We start from the raw sequence: 11,296 nt of genomic DNA on the forward strand, positions 1-11,296 counted from the left end.
TGTGGGGCCTTGGGCCTTCTCTTGGAAGTTCTGGGTCTGTCTGGCCCAGCTGCAGTTTGTTAGGTAATTTTCAGATTGCAAAGGGCCAGGGCATTCATATGCAAAAGCCTCTGCCGCAACTTGGGTGGGGCGGGGTCTCAGGGAATCAACAGGGCGGAGCAAGCAGCTATGGCTGATCCTCAGTCCTGCCCTAAGGGGCCCCGCATCACAGTTTCCTGGTAATCGCTGCAAGCACCTTAGAGAGAAAGCCGCCCTCCAGTTCCAAGTTCTGCCCGCTGCCAGACAGTCCAGTTTCTCCCTGTATGAGTCTGGGTCCCCAGAGACTCACCCAGAACTGGAGCTCAGAGCAGTCGGGGGCTTGTGACTCCCTGCCGATTCAAAAAGACAGCCGCATCCTCAGTTGCCAGCCCTTTCTACGTGTGCCTCCGTACCTCTGCACTTCCGCACCTCCTAAAAGTCTCAGTGTGCTTTTCTCTCTCCTTCTAGTTGTAGAATTTCCACTCAGTGAGCCTTCCTGTGGTTCTGGATGATGTCCGTTTTGTCTTTTAGTTGTATTTTTGAATTTGTTGTGGGAGGCAGCAATTTCCGGTGTTTGCCTATGCCGCCATCTTGGTTTCTCTGAGTCTTGCTTTTTATTGGTTTATTTGGGTGCAGGGTCAACCCTTACGAGTGATAGCTGAGATCCTGGATTTATATATGGAAAGGGTGGTATCAACTCTTGCAAAGCTCCAAAACAAAAAGTCCCTCCTTTATAAATTTCTCATTATAAGACTTCTATTCAGCAAGTATTTAATGAGGTATTTGGGTTGATGGGTTTATATTTTACTTCTAATTCCAATTTGGTCCTGAGGAAAGGGGACTATTACATCTACCTACTTTGGCAACATCTTGAATCTACAACTACTTTGTGTTAATTGAGTTTTTAAAGTTCACATGTTAGAATGGATGCTAAATGAGCTAACTCCCATTAATAGAAAAATAATAAATAAAAATAATGTGCACTCTTTGTATTGAGTCCTTGAAAGCAATTAAAACTATAACAGATTCATTTTCTGGAACAAACATATAAAAATGTCAAAAAAATTTTAAATTATCAAAGTATGAGCACCCTTTTATTTTAGAAAAATAACTTAAATATGTTTTAAGATAAGAATATAAAGAATTAGGTTCATAAAGTAAATGCATTGGGATAAGATTGGAATATTATGTCCCAAACTACAAATAGTAACTTACTTTGTGGAGGCAAATTCAATTGTATGTTAACAAAGAGATATTTAGCTTATTGTTTGATTTTTTATAAGAATGTATTTATGTATTAATTTTAGATTAAATCATAGATACAGAATTAAAATAAATGTTAATATTAGAAACTGTATTACATGACTAATTTAGTTTTTATTATATTTAATAATAGAATTTTAAAAATTAGACATTCATCTAATAATGGCATTTCAAATATTTTTAACACATCTATCACTGACAAATATTAATCTTGAGTGTTACTTCTTTCTAACAGGTGTCTGTATACCATGTTTAGTAACTACAGAGTGTTGAAAAAGCTTGATATGATTAGAAAAGCAACTCTAATTAGCATCAAAAAAAGAAGGATGTTGATGGAGAAGGAGATTATTCACGTAATTCATGGAACTTACATGCAATGCAAGGCTTTCAACTATATGTCAGTCATCCAGGCCTTTCTTAGTTCCATGCCACAATTAACATTACAACTATATGTCACGCTCACTATAAGAGAATGGCCTTTGGAAAGAGGTAAGTTTGGGTGTTTTAAGCTAAAAGACCATCCTAAAAGGGAAGGTAGGGCATAGTGAAGTTTTTAAAAGACATTAAATATTTATTTCTAAATCATGATTGTATTAAATTTTGTAAAGTTGATTTTCTGTGAATATTTTCACAAACAAAATTATAGATACATCTAAAATCTAGAGAAAATTGATATGAATAAATCGGCATCCATTTTATTAAGTAATATAATATGTAAGATTATATGAGAAAGGGGACTGTTACATCTAGTGGGAAAATAATTTTGTATCTGAAACTTATTACAGAATTATTTTAAAAATATAACATGTCTTCTTCTAACAAAAGTAAAAACTGCAAAGAATTAAACATTTGGAAAGAATACACATTTATAAAATTTTCCAAAATTCTCCAGGAATATGACTTTGTGTTTTGATTATAGTAATTGTTACATTAATCTGCATGCTGATGGGATGGAATACACCTATACAAGCTGATTGGCCTGTGTAAATTTCACATTAATGATATTCTACGTACTATAATTATATAAGATGCAACAACTGGAGGAACTGTGTAAAGTGTACAAGTGTCCAGTCTCTACTATGATTATTGAAAAATAGAAAAGTTTTTTTTGTCTTTTTAAATTAAATGCATTGGGGTGACATTAGTTAATAAGTATTTTTAGGTTTCAGCTGTACATTCTTACGATATGTGACCTGTATAGTGCCTTGTGTGTATACCCTACTTTACCCTTTCATAACTCCCACCCTTCTTCACTTTGGTCACCACCACACTGTGATCTCTGTCTATCAGTTTTGTTTTGTTAGTTTTTTGCTTCAATTTTATATTCCACATATAAATGAAATCATATAGTTATTTACTTTTTTTGTATGGCTTGTTTAGCATGATATTCTCAAGGTCCATTAAAAAAACCTAGGCACCAAATTTATGAACCTAAATCTTAGAGAAGATTATATTAATTTTCCCCCAAAGTCAAGGGAAGTAAAGGCAAAAATAAATAAGACTGTATAAAATTAAACTTTTGCACAAGGAAGGAAACTTTGAATTAAACAAAAACACAGTAAAATGAATGAAATAAGATATTTGCAAACAACAGCTCCGAGAAGGGTTTACAATTGAAAAGTATATAAAGATTCATAAAACTCAACACCAATTAACAATCCAATTTTAAAATGGTCAGAAGACCTAAACAGACACTTCTTTCAAGATGACATACAGATAGCCAACATATATATGAAAATATGCTTAACTTCACTAGATGTTAAAGAAATGCAAGTCAAACTACAATGAGATAACACTTCAAACCAGTTAGGATGTCTAGATTTTATTTTTTTAATTGTGAGGGATGTATATCAGTATATCAGCAGCAGCTAGATGAAAAGGAAGAACAAGTGAACAAGAGAGTGACTGGGTAAAGGGGTAGATGTCTCTTTTTTCTTCTTCCCACTCCCAGCCCTTCACAAGCTTTCACTGCAATATTTTCTGTGTTCATACATATAACAAAACTTGAATAAAACATAATTAAAGATAAATGTAAAATTATAATCTGTTACTACAAAAATATCATTTGACATCAGATGTCATTTACAAATACATGTAAATATATAGGATATTTATATTTATAAATCAAAATATTAACTAATTATTCTTTTGGAACAAGAAATGATTATCTAATATTTACTTGGGCACCAAAGTCAGAAGAAACAGTTTTAAAACTTGTAATAAAAATGAGATTATAAATTTATTATAATAATAATACCTATCATATATAAAACCCATCTTTAGACTGAAAAATGTTTCTCAGAAAATAGGTATTAAGTGGACATAAAAACTGAAATTAAAAGGAATTCTGGAAAACTGATTCAAAGATGGCGGCCAACAGGACAGCAGTGAGGGAGAGAGTGTGAGTGAGTGGGGGAGTGAAAGGTGAGTATATGGATGTGTGTGGTATGTGTGAGTGAGTGAAGGACAGTTATATTCTGCAGGAGTCTCAGGGGGCTGGCCAACTGGGCTTTCCTGGACTGAGAGCCCGTGCTACTGATGCAAGCACTCCTGAACAGTCATCTCTGGCACAGAAACCATCTTGAAGAGGAGAACTGTGTGACCAGATCCCAGCCTCAGCACCACCCAGACTGGCCTCAGACACCATCCTGGATGCTGCATCCACTCTGATCAAAGACATGTTACTTCATTTGCAGATTTGCAGACTCTGGGACTCCTGTGAGTTCAGAAGTATGTGCCTCTCTGGCCAAGCCCATAGCTTCAGCTGCAGACTCCTTGACTTCTGCCTCCCAGATACCAGCTCCTAGATCCCTTTGGTGAGATGATGAGTGTGCACCTCTCTGACCAAGACATGCTGATTCAGCCGCAGATCCCGTGACCTTTACATATCCAGCCACTGGCTCATAGACCCCCTCGTAATTCACAGAGTGAAACCAACCAGGCCAGAGTCCCCTTGCCTCATCGGCAGACTCCAGGATGCCTACCTCCCTGGACATGGGTTCTGGGATATCCACAGGGATTCACAGAATGACACCATTTAGGTAACAGTCACACCACACTGGCCAGAGTCACACTATCTCAGCTGTGGCCACAGGATCCCCACCACACTGTTGTGGGCCCCACGGTGAGCCACATGCCAGTGAGATCTCAGGCAACCCCTGACACAAGAGCTGGAACAACAGTCACGTCCACAACCGCTTGCACGACAAGGCCGGGGGTGAGTCACACTGATAAACATCCTGTGAGGAGACTACATTCATGAATGAGAAACTAACATTTAAGACCCAACTATATCAGGAGAGCCAAAATAACTCAAGTAGGAGACTCCATTAGAATACCCAGCTCGGGAGATCTGAGAGACAACACCACTGGGTCACACTATCATCAAATACATAAAATCACCCCCTCCAAAGTAAACAAAACAAAGAAACAAAAAAAACTGGGTGGAATAGCAGTTGGATCTAAGACAGAAACAATTACAACAGGACAGCAAAAATCGGAGACAAAGAAACAATCCACAAAGGAAAGCAAAGGAATAGCCAAAAAAGGAACTAAATGAAATGGAGGCAAGTGATTTATCACAGAAAGAATTCAGATTAGTGGTTATAAGCATGCTCAAACATCTGGATGACACACACAACTCAATGAGAATTATAAGGAGCTGAATGAGAATTTCACCATGAATAAGAATCAAGAGGATATGAAGAATGACATAGATGCAATAAAGAACAAAATGGAAAGTTTCAACAGTACATCAGAAGAAGCTGAGGACCGAATCAGTGAGTTAGAAGACAAAGTAGAAAAAAGCACCCAAGCAGAGCAGCACTGAAAAAAAATTTTTTTAAAAATAGGAGGAGATTTTAAGGGAGCTGTGGGACAAATGAAAATGAAACAACATCCCCATAATAGGGATACTAGAAGGAAGGAATTTGAGCAAGGAATAGAAAACCTGTTTGAAGAAATAATGACAGAAAAAAAAACCGGAAGGGGGGGGGGGGGGGAAGTCACACAAATCCAAGAAGCTCAGAAAGTCCCAAGCAATATGAACCCAAAAAGACTCACACCAAGATACATCATAATTACATTAGCAAACATCAATGACAAAGTAAAAATCTAAAGGTTGCAAGAGGAATACAGAATGATACCTATAAGGGTTCTCCCATTCGACTATTAACTGATTTCTCAACAGAAACATGTCTGGCCAGAAGGGAATGGAATGAAATATACAAAATGATACAAAAAGAAGGGACTAAATACAAGATGACTCTATCCAGCAAGACTATCATTCAAAATTGAAGGAGAAATCAGGAGCTTCACAGATAAAAAAAAAAGTTTAAGGGAGTTTGTTACCAACAAGCTATCATTACAAGAAATGCTGAAGGGACAGTTGTAAAAAGAAGAAATAGGGAAGAAGGAACACAGGCATAAAGAATAAAAATTGCTACAAACAAGTAGTTATCAATAGTAACCTTAAACTAAAATGGATTAAATGCTCCAATCAAAAGACATAGATTGGCCAAATGGATAAGAAAACATGACCATATATATGCTGTCTACAAGAGATGCACCTCAGAACAAGGGACTCACACAAACTGAAATAAAGGGATGGAAAAAAATTCTTCAGGAAAATGGAAATGAAAAAAAAGCTAACAAAAACCTGGGGTAGAAATACTTATATCTGACAAAATAGACCTCAAAGTGAAGGCCATAATAAGAGATAAGAAGACCATTTCATAATACTAAAAGGATCATTTCAACAAGAGGATATAACTCTGATAAACATCTATGCACCCAATACAGGAGCATCTAAATACATAAAAATACTTCTGGAAGGTATCTAGGGAGAGATGGACAGCAACACAATCATAGTAGGGGACTGTAATACTCCATTGACGCCACTGAATAAATCCCCAGGACAAAAAATTCAGCAAAGAAACAGAAATCCTAAATGACTCAGTAGATCAGATGGAAGTAATTGACATCTTCAGAATATTTCACCTCAAAACTACAGAACACACATTCTTAAGTGCACACGGGACATTTTTAAAGATAGACTACATGTTAGTACACAGGCTAAGTCTTTACAAATTCAAGAAGACTGAAATCATATCAAGCATCTTCTCAGATCACAGTGGCATAAAATTAGAAATACACGAAAAACAATTATAAACAATCAAACATATGGAGACTAAATAGCATACTATTAAACAACAAATGGGTTACCAAAGAGATCAAAGAAATAAATAAAAAGCATCCTGGAAACAAATGACAATGAAAACACAACAATCTAAAATCTATGGAACAGGGGAACCAAGATGGCGGCGTAATGTACAGACCTGTGCGTGCTGCCTCCCACAACAACATCAAGACTACCAACTATAAGACAAACAGCTATCATTCAGAACCATGGGAAAGCTGGCCCAGTGGAAGCTCTACAACTGGAAGGAAAGAAAGAAGAGCATTGAGACTGAGTAGGTTGTGCAGAGGCTCCAAGAACGGAGGTACGGAGTTGCGTGCCAGGCGGGCTGCAACTGGATGCCTGGTTTTTTTCAATCGAAAGGGGCTGCAGACTCTCGAGTCCACTGAGCTTGTTTGGGGTGGGATTCTGAGGCCCCAGACCCCTACGGGGAGAGGCGGGGCGGCCTTGCAATGGGCCGGAGAGCAAGAGTGGCTGTCTCGCAGAGCTGCCCGCCGGCACTCGGGGATGCGCGGACGTGGAGTCACAGAGAGGCGAGGAGTTGGGGAGACACCATTGCCCTTTGCCCCGCCCTGGTGATTCGCCAAGAACAGAAGTGCACAGTCGTGCGCCAGGTGGGCTGCAACTGGATACGTGTTTTTTTTTCAATCGGAAGGGGATGCAGACTCTCGAATCCACTGAGCTTGTTTGGGGCGGGATCCTGAGGTCCCAGACTCCTACGGGGAGAGGCAGAATGGCCTTGCAATGGGCTGGAGAGCAAGAGTGGCTGTCTCGCGGAGCTCCCCGCTGGCGCTCGGGGACGCGGGGAAGGGGAGTCATGGAGAGGCAAGGAGTCACGGAGACACCATTGCCCCTTGCTCTGCCCTGCTGATTCCCAGGGACCCCGCCCTACTCAATTTACATCCCCACCCAAGCTGTGCCAGTGGCACAAAGGGAACTACCTGCGCCTTTACAACCCAGCAGAGGGAGAGAGAGACTGAAAGAGAGAGAGAGAGAGAGAGAGAGAGAGAGAGAGAGACTGACAAAAGCTATAAATTAGAAGATATTTAAAAGAAATCAGTCAATTATATTGTGTAGATCTTATTTTAATCCTGATTTAAACAAACTGGAACATATATTTATGAGACAATTAGAAATTTGAATACACTGGATATTTGATGATAAATATTTGCTGCTAATGTTTAGATATGTTTATGGTATGTGGGTGTGTTATAAACGGGTCCTTATTTTTATTATTACATGCTGAAATATTAAAAAATAAAATGATAGGATGTCAGGGGTTTTCCTTTAAATATTAATACAGTAAAAGGAAGTGGATGGGGATATAAATGAAACAAGATTGGACTTGGTAATGACAGTTAAAGCTGTGAAGTAGAGCCATGGAGAATTACTTAAATATTCTATTTGTTTTTCTATATGTCTGAAATGTTTTACAATAGAAGCCTTTTAAATATTGGGGGGGGAGAGGGATCTGAAATTTAAAAACTACAGAATGGATTTAAGAAATATCTCACTTTTGTTTTAATTCTACTTCAAGCAAAAAACAAAATGAATATGATGGCAAATGCCAACTGTCTCCCATCCATTGGGTTGGGGATAATGGGGGCTGATGGGGACTGTGGCAGACAGAAGATTACATGCCCACGGCAAGAGGCAGGAACAACTCAGCACAAGGCTATTGATACTAATCATGACAACAAGGATGATAATGCTAGATCTTCTGATGTTTCCAGAAAATCTGTAAATAAATTTATACTAATAAAAGGGTAATATACTAATTGGATCAGATGCCTTTCCAGACATCTTCCCGACATCCTTCTGGACAGAGCCACGGTGGCGGGGCTGAGGCAGAGAGCAGTTAGGGGGCAATCAGGCCAGCAGTGGGGAGCAGTTAGGGGGCGATCAGGCCAGCAGGGGAGCAGTTAGGGGGCGATCAGTTCGGCAGGCAGAGGTGGTTAGGGGAGATCAAGCAGGCAGGCAGGCAAGCGGTTAGGAGCCAGCAGTTCCGGATTGCAAGGGGGATGTCCAACTGCCGGTTTAGGGATGTCCTGTGGGATCGGGCCTAAATCGGCAGTTGGACATCCCCCGAGGGGTCCTGGATCAGAGAGGGTGCAGGCCGGGCTGAGGGATGTGCCCCCTCCCCATGCATGAATTTCGTGCACCAGGCCTCTAGTTTGTAAATAAAATACCTTCAGTATTAAATGTTGGCAACTAATGCAAATGTCTTTTAAACTACTCTGTGGATGAGTACTATATCAAACAAAACATTCCTTTTTGCAACCTCTGGTTTGTAATAAACCATCCTGGCCCCTTAATATCTGGCTTCTTCATCATCTATAGAGGAGTCACTGGTTATGAAATACCAGCACCTAAGTCATGGAATATTGCCAGGAATCCCTTGTTTGGTCTACATGCCTTTGATTCACTCCAGTGACTCCTGCCCAATTTCTCTTCCTATGTCCATTTCTCCACAGTGACCCTTTGGCTGGAATAACTGCTCGACTTTCAACTCCAGATCCCCTCCAACTCCAGATCTGAACTATATGAGACCTTCAGCACCTCAGGGCCCAATCTAGCACTGCTTTCTCCAAAACCTTTCATAGACCCCACATCTGTCCAATATCACAAGAGTGCTGTTTGTCTAAGAGGCTGGTTTTGTAAGATGTTGATTTGTAGTTATCCTAATTATTAATTACTGTGACTTTACTAAGTACAAAACGCATATGTTTTTCTCATTCAAGGTTAGTTTTCTTCTGGCCTTCACTAAACACTAACCCCCTTTAGATAGTTATATGCTATTTGTTTATAATCTGTACCCAGTTGGAAAATCACTATCTGGCTGAGTATAAATACATCTAACATTTGACCATCAAAATAACCCAGCCACTTACACTGCACCACATGTATGAATAATGATGTAATAAGTTCCCAAGTATAATCTCATTAGTGCTCCCAACTTGTTTGCTATTCTTGAGACTAGACATAGTTATATAAATGTTGATTTTAGTTAGATTTAATTTGTCTAAATGTTGCTTTTCATAATAAAACTCAGTATACAGATGTTAGATGCTTAAAATGTCACTAGGAAAAATAGATACATAAATTTATATTGGTAGAGATATTTAATATCAGGATTTTCTGAAACATAGCCTTGTTTGTTAAAGTAAATTTTAATAGAATTACTTTCCTACAGCTGTTCCTCCACCATTCCTCATCCCTCACTCTTGCAAACCCAAATTTTTATGTATTAGAGAAGTTGGGGGGAAAAGGAGATAATAAGTTTGATCATCATCTATAGCACTTTATTTTACTATCTAAATATATATATACTGTATATATATAAGGCTAATTTGCTAAGTGTCTGACCATCCAGGTAATGACATCATGTACCAATTGCCCGGCTTCCTCTCCCTAGCGACTAGCTTCCTTGCAGTTTCTTCAGCCCAGGAACATGACTTGCTTTATACCCAGGTGGAAACACTTTACACTGTAACCAGCTGTCTGTGGAGCGTTTTCCCGTGCCTCATCTCATTTGATCCTCATAGAAGTCCTGGAGTAGGTAGATTGGAGACTCAGTGGAATCCTAGTTTATTTTCATTAGCTGAAAAATGGAGATTTAGAAAACTTAGAAACTTGACCTAACTGAAAAGAAATAAGAAATGTTGGACCTTGAAAATGACTTCAGGTTTTCTTACTGCACAGAATATAGTCAAGCACTGCTGCAGTTAAATATTTTACCCTTTGTTGTCCCTGCATGGCCTACAATAATAATGTGCTTTGTGTTGATATTTACTGCTGTGTTGCTGACAAATACCTGAAAGAGAAGTTAGGGTGCTTCACTGGGCTGGAAAAAGTTTAGCTAAATCAGAAAGCAGGTCTAATTAAGCAAATTTGTTCTATATCTATAAAAGGCTAGGTTGACTTGTGCATGCGCAATACATGTAAAGCTCTCAAAGCTGGCGCCAATTGCACGCATGTGTTTTGATCTGTCATTGTCGATCGTGAATTTGGTTGTTTTTGTTGACATTTTGAAGCGAAAGAAAGCGGCAGCGTCATTGCATGAAAGTAACAGTAGCGATTAAATATGATCGTAATAGTGATCCAGGTAGATATAATTATCCCCGTGTAACCAAAGTTGCCATCATATTCAGAAACAAAGATGGAGGACCTCCTTTTGAAAGGGATTTGCTCATTCATTGTAAACCAGATCCCAATAATCCGAATGCCACTAAAATGAAACAAATCAGTATCCTGTTTCCTACATTAGATGCAATGACATATCCTATTCTTTTCCCACATGGTGAGAAAGGCTGAGGAACGGATATTGCATGAAGACTCAGAGACAAGCCTAGCCAGTTTGGCTCAGTGGATGTTTCTATCTCTCTCTCCCTCTTCCTACCTCTCTGACATTAATAAAACTATATTAAAAAATAAACACTTGAGAGTACTAATGACTTTAAAAACAAAACAAAACTCAGGGACGACAGTGTAATCGACAGTAATACTAGATTCAACGGATGATGCCGAAAAGGAAAATTTTCCCATTGAATTTCTTAAAAGTATTATTCCTTTGGTAATGCCATGTCGTAAATTAGAATTGAAAGTAGGTGCAATCATCATGCTACTGTAAAATCTTAATAGTAAATGGGGTCTTTGTAATGGTACTAGATTCATTATCAAAAGATTGTGACCTAACATAATCAAAGCTGAAGTATTAACAGTGGTTCTCAACCTTGGCTGCACATTAGAATCACCTGGGAATCTTTTTAAAATCCTGATTTCTGGGCTTCATCCTCCAGAAATTCTGTTTCTTTGTTA

The 11,296-nt window shown here is 38.7% G+C and overlaps 1 protein-coding gene across 1 annotated transcript in view; it reads left to right on the forward strand.

Annotated features, from left to right (window-relative positions):
• The window catches only part of XKR3 (XK, Kell blood group complex subunit-related family, member 3), a gene marked incomplete at its 3' end in the record, with an annotated part of 50,461 nt that overhangs the window by 29,493 nt on the left and 9,672 nt on the right, over nt 1-11,296 (forward strand). Inside the window, exon 2 of the mRNA XM_014533246.1 lies at nt 1,517-1,770. Coding sequence (XP_014388732.1) covers nt 1,517-1,770 — 254 coding nt within the window. The remainder of the gene's footprint in view (nt 1-1,516; nt 1,771-11,296) is intronic.

This window comes from Myotis brandtii, unplaced genomic scaffold (genome assembly GCF_000412655.1).
Source record: "Myotis brandtii unplaced genomic scaffold, ASM41265v1 scaffold959, whole genome shotgun sequence".
NCBI classification, from domain to species: Eukaryota; Metazoa; Chordata; class Mammalia; order Chiroptera; family Vespertilionidae; genus Myotis; species Myotis brandtii.